Genomic DNA, 17,890 nt, shown 5'->3' on the forward strand with positions numbered 1-17,890 from the left:
AATTAAGGACAGTTAGTAATGCTGAATTTTAGTACTACTATTATATAGCATTATTGATTTTTATCTCATGAAAACAAAGTGACGCCGCTTCATATGTATAACCCATTACCATTATTATGATATTATTAATGAGATAATTTTAGTATTTTTATATAAAATCTGAATTAATTTATGTTGTTTGAAACAAAATCGCATTCTTTTCATATTGTTATGTACTAGTATTTGACTTGATTTATAATTATATTGTTTCAATTTTGTCGACATCCAATACTTGATGGAGAAACAAGTATTGGTGTTGGTGTTGCATATCATTGCTCCATCGCAGTTGGCAAATGCGCCTATTAACTCAACCTTTAATTTCTCGAATCAGTCTGCACTGGCCTGCACCCTAGGTGCTCAGACCAGTCAACACTCTAATCTTTCAGTATATAAATTGTTGAGCGACGTACTACTCTTTGTAATATGGTAAGCATGATGAATTAGCCAAACCACTATTACAACTCTTCTCAATGTATGCCATCCAACTCTAACAACAGGGCTCAATCTCACAAACATAAATTCTGTAGAACATAGTACATGTTCCATAGACTTTTCCAGAATATGAGAATGGGAGTAGAGCAAGACACAGCACATATGTCAACGGAGCAAAAACTAAACCGCATGAGATTAAAAATAGCACAGCACACAACACAGATTTTTTATGGTTCCATGCATTTTGTGATCTCCTTTGATCTATACACTTAAGTCCCAGGTCATGCTATCCTGTTGTTTTCATACTGTGAAAATCCACCACAAAAGTTCTTGCATACTTCTAACTCCAACTTCTCTTTTTCAACACAAAAGGCAGTGAGGATTTCATATTTCACTCAAGAGGTAGGATTCAATAATTCTAGTAATAGAGATAAAATACTCAATCTCAGTAATGTATAAGAGCATCTGCAATGGTCGGCTAGCGATCGGCTAGCCGATTCATCGCGCTGGCCGATCGGCTAGCCGAACCATTGCAATCGGCCAGCGCAAAATCGGCGAGCGGATCGGCGTGGGCTCGCCGATCGCTCGTCGCTGGCCGAAACGCTAGCCGATCGGCTAGCCGCCATTGTGGAGGCCCGATCGGCCAGCGCCGATTTTCGATTTTTTTTTTTTTTTTTTAAATCATATATAAACGCGATTTTCGTTTCATTTTCATTTGCACCACTTGTTTTAACGAGTTTTCTCTCTCTCTAACTTTCTGTTCAAGAGCATCATCGAGCGATGGATCACGCGGGTGGTAGCGGTAGCGGTAGTGGTGGGGATCCGAGGAGTACGAACGGAGGATGAACGAGGCTATGAAGGCCTACATGAACCGCGGGATGGAGCGGTACATGCGTATGGTGGAACAGCAGGCGATACCTCGCCCTCCTCCACCAGTTGTCCACCACCGAGCAGTGATTGATCGGGATCACGTAGCTGCACATCGGCCGGCCGTACGAGGACTACTTTGCAGAGTACCCGCGGTTTCCCGCCAACATGTTCCGGCGGCGTTTCAGAATGCGCAGGGAGTTGTTTATGCGCATCGTTCGGGCATTGGAGCGTCAATATATGTGTTTCCGCTTCAGGCACGATGCGGATGGCAGACCCGGCCACACCCCTATCCAAAAGTGTACGGCGGCAATCAGGCAGTTGGCCTACGGAGGCGCGGCAGACATGTGGGATGAGTACCTCCACATCGGTGAGTCGTCGGCCACCGAAATGTGCGAAGGAGTTACGTAAGGGGGGCGTGATCAGCATTTTCGGTGAGCGAGTACCTTGAAGCCCTACTCCCGAATATTGTCGGAATTTGATGCGGATGCACGGGGAGAAGCATGGGTTCCCGGGATGTTAGGCAGCATAGGCGTATGCATTGGGAGTGGAAGAGCTGTCCGATTGCTGGAAGGGGGCCTACACGACCGGCTACAAGTCAAAGAACCCCACGATAATCCTCGAGGCCGTAGGCTGATTACCGGCTGTGGATCGGCATGCGTATTTTGGGGTAGCCGGGTCGAACAACGACCTCAACGTCCTGAACTCGTCTCCCCTCTTCAACGAGAAGTGCCAGGGCGTCGGTCCGGCCGTCTCATTCGTGGCCAACGGCAGCCGGCATGATATGGGCTACTAATTGGCGGATGGGATATACACTCGGTGGCCGGTCTTTGTGAAGACGATCCGACAAATAAGTGATGAAAAGAAGGCCTACTTTGCGCAACGACGGGAGTCGGCGCGCGCAAGGGCGTGGAGCGCGCATTTGGTGTGCTCCGAGTCTCGATGGGCGGCAATCAAGGGCCCAACGCGTTTGTGGGATGTCGGATGCGTTTCCGAGATAATGTACGCCTGCATTATCACTGCACAACATGATCGTCGAAGACGAAGGCGTACAACCGACTAGTTGGGTCGGTGACGATGAAGCCGGTCAAGCCACGGAACGGCCACCCCTAGTGTACGACAGGGGGTATCCTCGATGAAGCCGGCCGACTCAAGGAATTTGCCAGCATGCGCCAAGTGGATGTTCAACTCCAAAAGGATATAATTGAAGAGTTGTGGGCACGGAGGAGCTGCACGACGATAGTTTTTTTTTTCTTTATTATGCATGTACTTTTTTTTTTATCTATGTAACTTTTTAAAATGCAATTAATGAATTTTCCCGTACACGTGTCTAAATTTAATTCCGTATTTTAATCGTAATTTTAATTCCGTAAATGTAGTATATTTTGAATTGTTTTTATTGCGGCTGGCCTATATTTGGCCTAAATGACTGCGTGGCCGGAGGTGGGCTTTTTTAGTGTTGTTGACGTGGCAGAGGAGAGAATGGCTGGCCTATGCACCATTGCGGATGCTCTAATACTATCAAACATGAAAAGAAAATGTCTCCTAACAATGTTTAACATTCCCTGACTCACTAGATCAAGCAGGAGATGAAAGCCAGGCCACAAATCATCATCATTTCTGCATATGAATTCTGTGGCAATCCAGTTCCACTGCAAACAAAAGATCTAGTACAATCTAATTCATAAGCAGCAGATCAGAAAAATAATATCCCAATATCCATTAGGATTTCAAAGCTGCACATCACTAATAATTTCAATCTTAACCTTGGTTGATGATTGATTTTGGATTGTCTAGATGCCCAATTCATTAATCTTGATAAGATGAAGAACAGAGTAATAAAGAGAGCACTTGAATTAGAAACTAGTATAAAATATAATAATCTCAATAAATAATACAGTAAGCGTTTCTATCAGCTAAACAAGAAGAAAAGAAATCTTCACCTCTCAATCTCCATTCCTCAACACGCCGAGATCAGATCTCGAAACCCATGAGTGCAAAACCGAATCTTGAACCGAAACCGAGAATTCCTTCATCATCATCTTCTTCTTCAGGTTGCTGTTACAAACTCTCTTGGAACTTCTTCTGGGAGGCAATTGGTCGAACAAAAAGGGGGCGGAATCCAAAGCACGCCTCCTTCTCCTCCGGATGGTGACGCGGCGCTGGATGTAAGGGACGCCGATGACGGATCCGGCAGTGACTTGGTGGATCGCCTTCACCAGCAGATCGAGGCCGTGCCAGCGATGCGACGACGGATGCGGGAAAGAATTGGATGAAGAGGATGAAGAATTCGCGGCGGTGATTGATGAGGAATCTGATGAGATGGAGGATGAAGGCGATGGCGATGAGAGAGCAGCAGAGCAAGCGAGAGTTGGTTTATTCCCGCGGATCCTCATCGGAAGAAATGAAATGTGGTGGTGATGGATGTAGCACTTGTGAGCTACACCTTTCTCATTCAACAAATCAAATGCCTTTCTATAATGGTCTGTATATATAAGTCTGATGTCTCGGGAATTTCATATACTCCCTACTTAACAATGTACTACTCCGTCCATCCATTCACAGTAGGCGTCTTCTTTTTTAGCACAAGATTTAAAAAGTAAATTAATGTTAAATTGAGAATAAACTATAGAAAAATGATAAAATAGAAAGACGAAGAGATAATAAAAATATTTTATTTTTAAAAAGATTAAGAGAGATGATTTAACATAATAGAGAAGGACAGAGAGATGATTTAATTTTGTAATGGTCTTGTTATGCTTTTGGGTGAAAAAAAATTACTCTAGGTTTTATTGCCTTAGTAGTTGTTCGTATTTCATGTTCTTTTCTCATAATTGATTGATCTTCCTTATTCGTAGATTATTGTGATATAGGAAAACTTTGTCTAAAAGACTAGTATATTAGAAGAGAGAGAGTCCATTTAGTCTATATACTCCATCATTTAGTTTATATACCACACACCAATTGTTCTCTCAACCGATGTGGGTTGAGTCCGTAACATTTGACCCTCCTTTAAGGGTCGACGTCTAAGTTGGTCGCGATTGGTTCGTTGCCAGACCAACACTCTGAGTTTTCATTAGTCACGGTGGATTCTTTGCCCGGCCATCACTCCAGGGTCACCACTCCGAGTTGCCCCAAACGTACTCGTTGGTCACGGCGAGTTCGTTGTCCGACCACCACTCTGAGTCAATTGGGCTCTCAATGAAAGCACCAATTGATACATGAGAACTCAACCCAAAATACTACTCCTATATTAGGAGATAGAGCTCATTTATTCTATATATCCCACCATTTAGTCTATACATCGCACACCAGTTGTTCTCTCAACCGATCTGGGAATTAAGTCTGTAACACATTGTCTGTGGTTGGAGTCATTTTAAACACGAAATGAATGCCTACATGTCATGGATATGATGTTGAAGAAGAGGAAGGAGATGGGAAATGTGTTGGTTCTGATTGAACAAGTTGTGCGAAACCATCGACAAAACTCCATACTGTTGCTGAACTTGGCTTGGAAATTAAGTCAGTGATGAGTTCTCGAGGAAGGTGTGGAGATCATTATCACATTGCAACGGCAACATGACCTCCTATCAAGAATTTTCGAGTCAAATGTAGCTAAATCCACTAAAAAAATTTACTCCCTCTGTCCGCCGCAAAATACTTGTATTATTTTTATTTTAAATTAATTTGAGTATTTAATTAAGATATTAGAGTTAATTTACTGTTTTGTCCTCGTACGTCCCTTTTCCCACAAACCTACAACATCATCAAACATAGTAACCCACTACCCAAAAGCCCAATATCTCAATTAAACAATAAAACTATGGATAATCGAGTAACACAAACTTAAAGGAAAGCCCCACTATCATGCAAATAATTGTAGGAGTTTTCACGAGAGTTAAACATACCCTAAACATGTTTAGAACGCTAGCATGCTCGAAAAAATCATAAATATGATTAAAATATAAATATATGCAATTAATTACATATATAATTACATAATTTAATCAACTCATGCATTGTCACGTGAAGCTTCACGTACCGTAGGAATTAAGGAACTGGATTCAATCACCACTTTACTTGAATCTTTGCGTTTGATCTTAACTACGGATCTTCTGATCTGTTCCCTCAACTCATAATTGACCTTCGCGTGGGCAAAAGTCTCAGCTCGAGGGAGAGAGAATTCGAAATCATGATACTAATATCTATAAAGTTCTAGACTTTATATAGGATTTAAAATTTAATTTTTAGTTTTTTATTTCCTTTTTTTAGAAGAATATCTATATGCCAATTATATTGGTGTTTTATTTTCTTTTTTTGAGAATACGAAACGAAAGTATACTAATATTTATGTTGAGTACGTTATATTGCTGACTCATCCCTAAATCATAATATGATTACCATAAAGTTCTAGACTTTAAATAGGATTTAAAATTTAATTTTTAGTTTTTTATTTCCTTTTTTTAGAAGAATATCTATATGCCAATTATATTGGTGTTTTATTTTCTTTTTTTGAGAATACGAAACGAAAGTATACTAATATTTATGTTGAGTACGTTATATTGCTAACTCATCCCTAAATTGCTAACTACAATTATATGATATATATTGGATCATAAAATCAAGGCACATGATCATTCATCAATTAGCACCAATACAATGCAAAAAAAATGTCAATGAGTGTTAATGTCAATTGAAACAAAAGTTAGTCATAACTAACTTTAAAAAAAATATCTCAAAACTTTAAATAATTATAATTATCTTAATTTAAATTATTTTTTTACACAATATATATCAAATTAAAGATAATTTATAAGGATTGTAACGAGATCTTACTTGTATATGTTCCGATGTCAAAATTTTAAAAAAATTATTGAATTTTCATATTTTTCAAGCAACAGCTTAAAGTCAATGTAACTATTATAATATGTATATATAATACATGTACAATGTCAATGTTAAATTGTGTTGTATTCAATAAATTTCATTGATATGTTTAATACACTATATTGACATTTTTATCAAAAATTCTAAATTTGGCAGTTTTCTTATCTTTTTAAATTTAAATAATAATAATAAAATGAAATTACAAATGACAATTTATAGACCACTATATCTCTACAAATCTAATGGTTTTAAATTATTTGTAGTTAGCAATAAAAGGTTGAGTTAGCCATTGATATCACCCCTATTTAGGTAAAGCTTTAATTTTTTTTTCTATTATCTATATGGCAATAGTATACTCCATCAGTTCTATAGCAGTGGAGTCATTTTGTCATTTTCATACGTTCTATAGCAGTGGAGTCATTTTTCTTTTCAGTAAAAATCAACACATTTATTTTCACTTATTTTACTCTCTCTTACTTTATTTTCAATTCATTTGTTAACCTTTTTCATTTTTTACTTTGTTCTCCAATTACTTAACTCACTTAATATATTTCTTCTTAAATCGCGTGTCGAAAAAAAACGTCTCCACTGTGATGGGGTATTAGTGTATTGGGAGATGTATTAAAATGTTTTACTTTTATACTTTAAATATCCACATGGCATTGTTATTTAAGTCATGTTCCGTGATGATATGGCAATTGTTTTTATTATAATTTAGATATATACTCTATTAGTAATGTGGTTTGTCTTTGAATATTAATATAAGGTGGCCTATTTTTACATTGGTAACAAAAAACTGAGGATCAACTAAGTAATTTTTATTTTTATTGTTTAATTGTGCTATTTTAGTTATTTTATTTTAAAAATGAGAAATAAAAATAGTGAAAATAGTGTTGATATTAGTATAAAGTGAAGTTTGCATTTGAATAATGAGGTAGCTGCTGTAGCGAATGCAGTTTAATAATAGCAGCAGGCCTTGCTCTACTTCTAGAAGCATAGGTAGGAAGAGGTGAGCTTGACCATTGCAATTCAAAAAATAACAACAAACGACTCTTCCTTTCAATTTTCCTGTTTATAGAAAAATAAGAGTAATGTGTTTGACCTTTGAATTTTCTCGATCCTTCTTCACGTAACCAACAATGGTGATAAATGCGTTGGTTTCCAATGCTATAGCTCTAGCTTCCCATAGACCACTTCAATTTTTTCGCTCTTCATTGTTTCTTTAAAAAACCATTCTTTTCCTCTACCCATCTTCTAGAGTTTGTATTCTGTAAAGCTGGTTTTTTTGCTTGGGCTGTGGATTTCAGTTTTCTTGACTTTTGGGAATTTGCAAGCTGCGTGATGCTGAGATGATGAAGGGCTCACAACAGCAATGGCCTTTGCTGGTTCCTCCACCTCGAACACCGGGTAAAGAAGAGCTCCCTATTGATATTGATAGTTCAATTCCTGTTTCTTCTATGTCAAAGCCTTATTCTGATTCCCAGATTGAAATGAGTGGTGATTTTGTGAGGAATCCTTCCTCCCATTCCATTCAGTCAAAGTCCTCTAGCACCCACTCCATAAAGGGGGTGAGCTTTAGAGAAGGGCATGATTTGAACCCTGTTAGCTATGGCTCTAGGGGGGCTAGTTTGGGTTCGAACCCCGTTAGGTATGGTTCGAGGGGTGCTAGCTCTGGAGGGTTTACTTCATCTTATAAGGAGATCAACGATGAGGATGCAAGGTTAGTGTATGTGAATGATCCTGGTAGAACAAATCAGCAGAGGTTTAAGTTTGCTGGGAATTCAATTAGGACTTCCAAATATAGTATCCTCACTTTCTTGCCTAGGAATTTGTTTGAGCAGTTCCATCGGATAGCTTACATATACTTTCTTGTGATTGCCATTCTCAATCAGCTACCTCAGTTGGCTGTTTTTGGCCGGGAAGCTTCCATTCTTCCGTTGGCCATGGTGCTCTTTGTCACTGCAGTTAAGGACGCATATGAGGACTACAGGCGCCATAGGTCGGATAGGATTGAGAACAACCGGCTGGCGTCAGTCTTGGTGAATGGAGAGTATGAGGATAAGAAATGGAAGGACATTTGTGTTGGGGAGGTCATTAAGGTCTCCGGGAATCAAACTCTTCCATGTGATATGGTGTTGCTCTCAACTAGTGATGCTACTGGTGTCGCATATGTGCAGACGACAAATTTGGACGGGGAGTCGAATTTGAAGACACGGTATGCAAAGCAGGAGACTCAGATGAGAACTCCAGTTGTGGGGAACATAGGTGGGCTTCTGATCAAGTGTGAGAAACCAAATAGGAATATATATGGTTTCCAGGCAAACATGGAAATTGATGGAAAGCGTATTTCTCTTGGACCGTCCAATATAATATTACGCGGTTGTGAGCTGAAGAACACGGATTGGGTAGTTGGTGTTGCAGTTTATGCTGGGAAGGAGACTAAGGCAATGCTTAACAATGCTGGAGCTCCATCCAAGAGAAGCCGTCTCGAGAAGCGCATGAACAAGGAGATCATCATCCTGTCAATTTTTCTAGTGGCACTATGTACTGTAGTCTCCATCTGTCATGGTGCCTGGTTGAGACGCCACAGAGAGGAGTTGTACTTGATGCAGTTCTACAGGAAATATGACTACTCAGAGCCTGAAGTTAAGAAATACGAATATTATGGTTGGGGAATGGAGATATTCTTTGTGTTCCTCATGTCTGTCATTGTTTTCCAAGTTATGATTCCTATATCATTGTACATATCCGTGGAGCTTGTTCGTATTGGCCAAGCTTATTTTATGATCCGAGATGACAGGATGTTTGACAAATCCACCAATTCGAGATTCCAGTGCAGGGCATTGAACATAAATGAAGATTTGGGGCAGATAAAGTATGTCTTCTCCGACAAAACCGGCACTCTGACTGAGAACAAGATGGAATTTCAGTGTGCAAGCGTTGGAGGAGTAGACTACGACAATGGGAAGGACATCAGTACTGAAGATTGGCAAACAGGATACTCAGTTCAAGGTATTATGAGATTTCTGTCTCTTTCACTCTATGCTTTTGTTTACACGCGTTCAAGAGATATTGCATGAATAGCATGTTCAATTGTTTTCTTGCTCAGCATTTCGATTTTCTTTCATTTTTGTTATCAGTTGACGGTATGGTTTTAAGGCCAAAGATGACAGTAAAACTTGATCAAGACCTTCTCAACTTGTCAAAAATGGAACATACAAATGAAGGCAAACATGTTTATGATTTCCTCGTGGCATTGGCTGCTTGCAACACCATCGTGCCTCTCACTGTTGAGACATCTGATCCTGCTATAAAATTGATAGAATATCAGGGGGAGTCTCCTGATGAACAGGCATTGGCCTACGCTGCTGCCTCGTATGGATTTATGCTTGTTGAACGCTCTTCTGGTCACATAGTAATTGACATTCAAGGGAAAAGGCAAAGGTAACTTAGACTTTATTTCTTTTCCGATTGCTGTATATAGATCCACTTCTTTTGATCATGGTCTATGATGCGATCTTTCAGTCGGATATTTTTAGTCGTATATTGGAAATTGAATTGACATATGATGTGAATGTTGGGTGAGCTAATGAGCTTTTTCTGTGACAAAGTTTCTGAATAATATACTCCTATTATCAAAGCCAAAAACAAATTGATCACTGGTTTAGATTGTCAATGAAAAGAGCCTTGATTTATGTATGAATTGATAACTTTTGATTTATGAATTTTCAGGTCTAGTTACTGTTAACTAAATATTACTCCGTACTAGCAAATTTGTTTTCGTTTTATTATTTTAAATTAACATGTCATCCTTGATTTCCTAGCTAAAACTTCTGCTACTAATATGTTTCACCTGTCTTTTTGTGACGATTCACTTTATTCTTTTCATTTTTCTTAATTGAAACTTAGTCCTGTTGGTATTTACCTTCTTATGATATCCTTATGGGCAGCACAGGTTCAACGTCTTGGGTTTGCACGAGTTTGACAGTGATCGGAAGAGGATGTCTGTTATTGTAGGATGCCCGGATCAGACGGTGAAGGTTTTCGTTAAAGGAGCTGATACAACCATGTTCAAAGTGATAGATAAATCCTTGAACTTGAACATGGTTAACGCAACTGAGAGCCATCTTCACTCCTATTCGTCAAAGGGTTTGCGAACACTTGTCATTGGAATGCGGGAACTCAGTACGTCTGAATTTGAGCAATGGCAGTCATCGTACGAGTCAGCAAGCACTGCCTTAATGGGCAGAGCAAAATTACTTCGTAAAGTTGCCAACAATGTGGAAAACAATCTTAAATTATTAGGTGCGTCTGGGATCGAGGATAAACTGCAGCAGGGTGTGCCAGAAGCAATTGAGTCTTTAAGAACGGCTGGTATCAAGGTCTGGGTTCTAACCGGTGACAAGCAAGAAACAGCCATCTCAATCGGCTACTCCTCTAAGCTACTAACGAGTAAGATGACCCAGATAGTGATAAACAACAACTCTAAGGACTCGTGTAGGAAGAACTTGGATGATGCTTTGCAACTGTATAAGAAGCTCTCAAATGTTTCCCATTCCAATGACGGAGGCCATGGAGCTGGAACTAATCAACTTGCCTTAATTATTGATGGAACGAGCCTTGTGTATATTTTAGAGACTGAACTCGAGGAAAAGGTAACTCTTACATGGAGGCAAAAAGCATTCATTCTCACACTAGATTATCATATATGAAGGTTATTTAATATCCGTATTTGATCTTTTATGCAGCTTTTCGAGTTAGCTAGCAAATGTACTGCAGTATTGTGTTGCCGTGTGGCTCCTCTGCAGAAAGCCGGTATAGTAGCTCTCATAAAAAACAGAACTGATGACATGACCCTCGCCATAGGTGATGGTAAGCATCTTTGTACCTGTGTTAAGGATCTCTAGGAAAGAAACCAAAGCATAATTTTTTTGTCGGTTTTATCATTTGTCTTATCTCTCAGGAGCAAATGATGTTTCCATGATTCAAAAGGCTGATGTGGGTATTGGAATCAGCGGCCAAGAGGGAAGGCAAGCCGTCATGGCATCAGATTTCTCGATGGGTCAGTTCAGATTTTTGGTCCCGCTATTGTTAATACACGGACACTGGAATTATCAACGGATCAGCTACATGATATTGTACAATTTCTATAGGAATGTCGTTCTAGTTTTTGTTTTGTTCTGGTAAGGGGGAAAAGCAACCTTTTGGTGACCTTAACACAAGTGCTAAAATCGCACATTTACTGATAATTTGTGTTTCTCTCCAGGTATGTTCTCTTTACTGGATTCACCCTGACAACTGCAATCACTGATTGGAGCTCTGTGCTTTATTCAGTAATATACACGTCGTTGCCTACAATAGTCGTAGGAATTCTTGACAAGGATTTAGGTAGAGGTACCCTCCTCCAGTATCCTCAACTATACGGGGCTGGACAAAGGGGAGAAAGCTACAATGGGAAGCTATTCTGGGTCACGATATTGGACACAATGTGGCAAAGCGTAGCTGCTTTCTTCATACCTCTGGCTGCTTACTGGGATAGCACCGTTGGCGTTTCGGCCTTGGGGGATCTTTGGATACTTGCAGTCGTGATTCTGGTCAATATACATCTGGCCATGGATGTGATCAGATGGTACACGATCACTCACATTGCCATCTGGGGATCTATACTTGCGACTTTCATCTGTGTCATGATCATCGATGCCTTGCCCTTCCTGCCTGGCTACTGGTAAAGTTTTTCTACTTATTTGTTATATTCATGATCACAACAAATACTTGACTCTTAAAGAAAAAGGTAGAAGTAATTTGTATACGAATATTTATGCAGGGCTTTCTTCATGATTGCGAAGACGAAGTTATTTTGGGTATGCTTGCTTGGTATTGTGGTGGCAGGAATGGTTCCTCGTTTTGTCGTAAAAGTATTTGTACAGCATTGTAAACCCAACGATATTCATATTGCCAGAGAAGCAGAGAAATTTGGAAATTTAAGGGAAACAAATGCAGAAACTGAGATGAATCCCATATCTGATCTTCCACGGAGTACTGCTACAGCAACTACTTAGATATACACCAATCGCCATCCATTTTGTTTTCTTGTTCATATTTTTTGGTATCTCATTTCTGTAAAATATATCCAGTTTGTTTGTGCTGGTCAATCATTTTTTTCTCAATCATTTGGTAGGAAGTCTGCGGAAGAGTATAAATATTTGGAGAGTTACACTTAGGCTGTAAATTTAATAGTATTACAATTACAATACGTGTAACAAAAACATTGGTAATTTGGTATGATACATATATGGAAAGAATGCAATGATATTCTTTATGGTTTTTCTTATATTTGTTTTGTTGAAAGACATAATATAACTAGTATTCTAATCCTTTGTCCCACAACATATTGGGTACTAACTGCATCAAAAATTTTAATGAAAGTTAAGTAGGATATTTGTAAGGGGAAAAATTATTCAATTTGTTAATTTGTTAATTTTATTAAGACCTTTTTCACCATACGTCCGTGAGTGAATAATACTGTGTGCCTTGTTCCAGACTGAAAATTGGGCTCTCTGGAATGGTTCTGGACTTAGCATCGCGAACTGGGTAGTCTGCCAAACTAGCCAGTTCACACGGCTTTTTCTATGAGCTTGTTCTCAGTCCGAGCTTCATTTCATGCCTCGTTTCACTTCCTACAATGAGAATAACACACTATTATAAGTCCGAAAACATGTAGAAACCACTCAAAATTAGGGAATAAATATTTTATGTTTGATCACATCAACAACTCTAGTTGTGGATGACATCAATCAAGCCAATTTAACTTTTATATCAACATGAATAATGATAAAACTTTTTTATACCGCTAGAGTAAATGAGTAATTACACAAATCAAAAGATTGTGCATAAAATTTTAATACTTATATGGCTGAGGTCCATTTTTTAATTTAATATCTATAGTTGTTTTATGATTCGAGTAAAAAACTTTATGATTTATGACTCATTGCTTAAGTTTTCTTATATTGGGACGTGTAAATAATTTTAAATTTAAAAGTTGCATCACAGACATTAACATCTCTATCACGTGATCAATCCACACACCTCATTGCTTTAAGTTCTCAACATCAAACTAACATTAAATTAAATTTTGACCATCAATCAATAAAATTGGTCCCAACATCAATTTAGCCTCACTAGTAGAGTAATATTTTTTTTCAGTTTTGTAAATGTTATGACAAAAAGGCTAAATTATAATGTTGAGGATGAATATGATAAAATTTGTAATATTGGGGACTAAGCGTGTAAGAGAAATAACCATTTTGTTGCCCACCTTTATCTAGGAGAAGGAAGTTATGCAGTGAACCCTTGCACTTGAGAAAACGAAATTGCGATGATGAAAAACGAAATCGAGATGATCAGTTCACCACACGGGCCTCTACCCGATCTTCCGGAAGAAATTATCAAAGAAATACTGCTGAGGCTGCCCGCAAAATCACTCTGGAAATTTAGGTCCGTGTCGAAATGTTGGTTTTTCTTGATTTCAAGTTATGATTTTGCCAAGGCCCATCTGAAAATATCAAACAAGAACAACATTTATGAACGCTATAGACTTATAGTTGGCGCAATTCAATCTCTCATGGATTTACACACTTGTTCTCTACGAGACACGGTTGGGAATACTGTTTATACCGGTCCAATTTACCCTGATGTTGATATGCTCCCTGATGTTGTTCGCTTTGATTGCCCATCTTGCAACATTAATAGTTTGGTATGGATGGAGGGCTCTTGTAATGGGTTGGTTTGTGTACTTGAGTCAGCAAGAACTTTGATTTTGTGGAACCCCACAATCAGAAAATACCGGGTTTTGCCTCGCTCTGGCACGCCTATGAGGTTCGAGCACTATCCCCTCAACTTTGGGTTTGGGTATGATGAGGTTCATGATGATTATAAGGTGGTGGAGCTTTTACATTTGGATCCTGGCATGTCTTTGACGGAGCCTAGAGCAAAGGTCTATAGTTTGAGGAGTAATAGTTGGAAGGCATTGTTGAATTGGCCAAATGAGAAAGTGGCTTTGCTTTCCGGGGTGTTTCTGAATGGGGCCATTCATTGGTTGGTGTTTTGTGCTGGGAGGCCATCTGATTGGGGGATTGTTTCCCATGATCTTGCTTTGGAGACATTTGTGGAGTCGGAGCTTCCATTTAATGATGATGATGCTCTTAGGTTTGAGATGAATGTATTAGGTGGTTGCCTTTCTGTGTGTTATCAGTATAAAATGTGGTTGGATGTGTGGCTCGTGAAGGAATGTGGTGTTGCGAAATCATGGACTAAGATTATGAGAATTCCATCGACATGGGTGCGTTTTTCTTTTATGACAAAGCCGCTGCTGCTTATGGAGGATGGTCAGATGCTGATTAGATATGGGCCAGAGTTGGCATTGTATGATCCTAGAAACCCATCTGTTCAGCAGAAGGTTTCTGAATATGATGTTGAGGCTGCAGTGTATTTTGAGAGTCTAGTTTCACCAAATTTGGATGATGAAGTAATCATTCCAAGAACATTACCCCAGAATGTCATTACAGAGATCCTCCTGAGATCACCCGTGAAGTCTCTCCTGCGCTTTAAATCTGTTTCAAAAAAATGGTTTTATTTAATTTCAAGCTCTGATTTTGTGATGGCCCATCTCAACGTATCAACCAAGAACAATGTCCATGATAAACTCATCTTTGGCTCAAATACCTTCCCTTTCGATCTATATACGTGTTCACTTCACACTGAGATTGAGGGTTCTAATATAAGTGATCCTATTTACCCTACTACTATTGAAAGTATACCATTTGATCGAGTAAGGTTTGATTATGTTAACCCGGATGATTCGATATGGATTGTGGGTTCCTGTAACGGGCTGGTTTGTGTGGCTGTGTCTGCTTACACTGTCGTTTTGTGGAATCCAACTACAAGAAGAATGAAAGTAATTCCAGAAACTGACACAGATCCGAATCGTGATTCGATAGCATATGGTTTTGGTTATGACGAACTGCATGATGATTATAAAGTGGTGGAGGTATCTGGTGATAAGTGTCAGACGACAGGTGTATATGAGACTCAACAAAAGGTTTACAGTGTGAGGACTAACTCTTGGAAGATTATGTCAAATTGGCCGCTTAGCAATTCATGTTATGGGACAGGCAAGTTTATGTATGGAGCCATCCATTGGTCAGTATGCTCCTCGGATATTGTTTCTCATGATCTTGCAACAGATAGTTTGGTGGAGTTACCTATGCCTAATTTTGATGATGATGATGATGATTTCAGACTAGATATAGAGATTTTAAATGGTTGCCTAGCTGCATGCTTTGAGCATAATGTTTACATGGATATATGGGTGATGAAGGAGTACGGTACGAGAGAATCATGGACTAAACTGGTTCGCATCCCATTTTTTCTTGATTTCAGGGATCATGAGTTTTTCAGACCTTGTCCGTTGTTTTCGTTGAAGGATGGAAAGATTTTATTGAATTTCGGATCAAGTATAATAATATATGATTCAAGTAACTCGCAGTGCACCCCTCATTTTAGTACAGTCTTCACAGTAGAGGCCACTACCTTTTCTGAGAGTCTTGTTTCGCTAAATTTTGATGATGAAATCTTCTTTGGAAGGACATTGCCTCTAGAAATTATTACAGAGGTCCTCCTGAGGTTACCTGTGAATTCTCTCGGGCGTTTCAAAGCTGTTTCAAAAGAATGGTATTCACTAATTTCAAGCTCCTATTTTGTGATGGCCCATCTCAAACTTATCACAAAGAACAACATATACATCCACGACAAGCTCGTCTTTGGCTCCAAAAACTTCGACATGGATCTCTACACTTGTTCTATGTACTCTATGGTCAAGGACTCTGTGTTGGCTGATCCTATTTATCCTGTAACTCATGAAAATTCACCATTTGATCGTGTGTGGTGTGACGATCTTTATGAGGGTGACTCAATATGGTTTGTGGGTTCTTGTAACGGACTGGTTTGTGTGTCTGTATCTGCTAATACTATCATTTTGTGGAATCCAACTATTAGAAAATCGGCAGTAATTCCAGACTCTGGCACTGACTTGGACTTTGATAACTTCAGCATCACATATGCTTTTGGTTATGATGAAATTCACAATGATTACAAGGTGGTTGAGTTTTTTGGTGCCATGCGCAATACAGGCGTGTATGAGACTGGAGTAAAGGTTTACAGCATGAGGACTAATTCTTGGAAGGTTTTGTCGAATTGGCCGGGCAGAGATACATTTGGTGGGCCAGGAAAATTTCTAAACGGTGCAATCCATTGGTCCGTGTGTGACTTTGATAGAGCAGCTGACTGGGTTATTGTTTCTCATGATCTTTCTACTGATACCTTCACCGAGATACCTTTACCTACTTTTCATGATAATGATGTCCGAGTCGAGGTACACGTTTTGAGAGGTTGCCTTGCGGTGCATTGTGAACATAATATTCTCATGGATGTATGGGTGATGAAGGAATATGGTAACAGAGAGTCATGGACCAAAGTCGTTTCCATCCCATTTTTTCTGGATTTTAGGGATCATTTATTTATCAGACCTTGTCCGCTGTTTTTTTCAGAGGATGGCAAGATATTAATTGACTATGGATCAACTATACGCGTATATGATCCAAGCAATGAACTCTTCCATCATTTTAGCACGACCTTTGAAGTTGAGGCTATAACATACATCGAAAGCTTAGTGTCGCCTGATCTGGATGCGGAAGATTCTCCCTGAAGTTCATTTTGGGTAGTTTTGTATGGTAGTTTCTCGTTTTGAGGCATCCTCTGAAGCTGCTGCCAGATGTTGAAAGCTTAGTCCCTACTAAGTTTTGACACGAAGTAGAGAGCTGAAATCAACTGTAAGTTTATGTTATGTTAAGATGGTTATCATACATATATTTCTGCTTTAAATCGACCCTTTAATGTTCAGTTGGTAAATTGCAGGATTTATGTTTTATATTAAATGCATCGTTTTAGAGTTTGAATTTATGTCATATGCAATAAAAGCTATATCTTCTGACTTATATTTCTGGTGGCTTTTTTCCTAAGATTTTTAGGGGATAAATCATTACTATAAGCTTGATTGACAATGTCAATTGTCTTATTGTTATAGTTACATTCGTTTTGTCACTATACCCTATCTAGGAATAGAATTTCATTCCATTCATCGACTAACTAATGGCTTGGGGTTGTGCTGTTTGGGAGGATAGAGTTTGAATTTTTTTAACATTTAAGGTATGTTTTGCGTGATATTCATAATAACATTTGAGGTAGATTCTGTGATGCCTTGGCCATATGTAGTAGTTTCAGCCTTTGTTGGTAAATTTTTAGGTTCCACATGCAGTAGTTTTCTTGTATAGTCGACGCTGGTTTTCTTGTTCGCCCCCATCTATTGAGCTTGCCTCAATCTTCCTACATCCAACTTGTATTGGCCTTCTCATTCGATTTATCGAATCTCCAAACTTCATACACCAGCCTATACTTTTGCTTGCCTCAACCTTCCTACATCCAACTACCTGCAAATATATGCACAGATGAATCTCTTGTTTATGCGAATGGATCACTGATTGCATAGTAAATTGTTGGCACAAAAGTTTATACAAGGGAATGTGCAGTCAAAAGTGTGTGAAACTATTTT

General features: G+C 38.9%; 2 protein-coding genes across 5 annotated transcripts; both read left to right on the forward strand.

Annotated features, from left to right (window-relative positions):
- Window positions 1–7,328: 7,328 nt before the first annotated feature.
- Window positions 7,329–12,556, forward strand: LOC125189216 (phospholipid-transporting ATPase 1). 4 transcript variants are annotated; one of them, XM_048086500.1, is made up of 8 exons: window positions 7,855–7,945; window positions 8,118–9,237; window positions 9,366–9,669; window positions 10,181–10,880; window positions 10,974–11,097; window positions 11,189–11,408; window positions 11,492–11,950; window positions 12,050–12,556. In XM_048086500.1, the coding sequence occupies exons 2-8, from the start codon at window positions 8,169–8,171 to the stop codon at window positions 12,282–12,284; spliced, it is 3,111 nt and encodes a 1,036-aa protein (XP_047942457.1). In that variant the 5' UTR covers window positions 7,855–7,945; window positions 8,118–8,168; the 3' UTR covers window positions 12,285–12,556. The 4 variants fall into 4 exon arrangements, with proteins under 4 accessions (XP_047942456.1, XP_047942454.1, XP_047942455.1 ...); XM_048086499.1 differs by having other exon boundaries at window positions 7,329–9,237; window positions 11,189–11,287; window positions 11,560–11,950; XM_048086497.1 differs by having other exon boundaries at window positions 7,330–9,237.
- Window positions 12,557–13,571: 1,015 nt separating this feature from the next.
- On the forward strand, window positions 13,572–17,546 carry LOC125191005. The gene is made up of 2 exons (XM_048088460.1): window positions 13,572–16,733; window positions 16,830–17,546. The coding sequence occupies exons 1-2, from the start codon at window positions 13,601–13,603 to the stop codon at window positions 16,985–16,987; spliced, it is 3,291 nt and encodes a 1,096-aa protein (XP_047944417.1). The 5' UTR covers window positions 13,572–13,600; the 3' UTR covers window positions 16,988–17,546.
- The last annotated feature ends 344 nt before the right edge of the window (window positions 17,547–17,890 follow it).

The sequence above is a fragment of the Salvia hispanica genome, chromosome 5, assembly GCF_023119035.1.
Source record: "Salvia hispanica cultivar TCC Black 2014 chromosome 5, UniMelb_Shisp_WGS_1.0, whole genome shotgun sequence".
Taxonomy (NCBI): Eukaryota; Viridiplantae; Streptophyta; class Magnoliopsida; order Lamiales; family Lamiaceae; genus Salvia; species Salvia hispanica.

Excerpts from the sequence above, each read along its gene's own strand:
- LOC125189216 (XM_048086497.1), top strand. The coding sequence starts at position 7,575 with ATGATGAAGGGCTCACAACAGCAATGGCCTTTGCTGGTTCCTCCACCT. Across the intron at positions 9,670-10,180 it reads ATTCAAGGGAAAAGGCAAAG|GTTCAACGTCTTGGGTTTGC; the intron begins GTAACTTAGACT and ends TGGGCAGCACAG. Across the intron at positions 11,409-11,491 it reads CTAGTTTTTGTTTTGTTCTG|GTATGTTCTCTTTACTGGAT; the intron begins GTAAGGGGGAAA and ends GTTTCTCTCCAG.
- LOC125191005 (XM_048088460.1), top strand. The coding sequence starts at position 13,601 with ATGATGAAAAACGAAATCGAGATGATCAGTTCACCACACGGGCCTCTA. Across the intron at positions 16,734-16,829 it reads ATGGGTGATGAAGGAATATG|AGGATGGCAAGATATTAATT; the intron begins GTAACAGAGAGT and ends TGTTTTTTTCAG.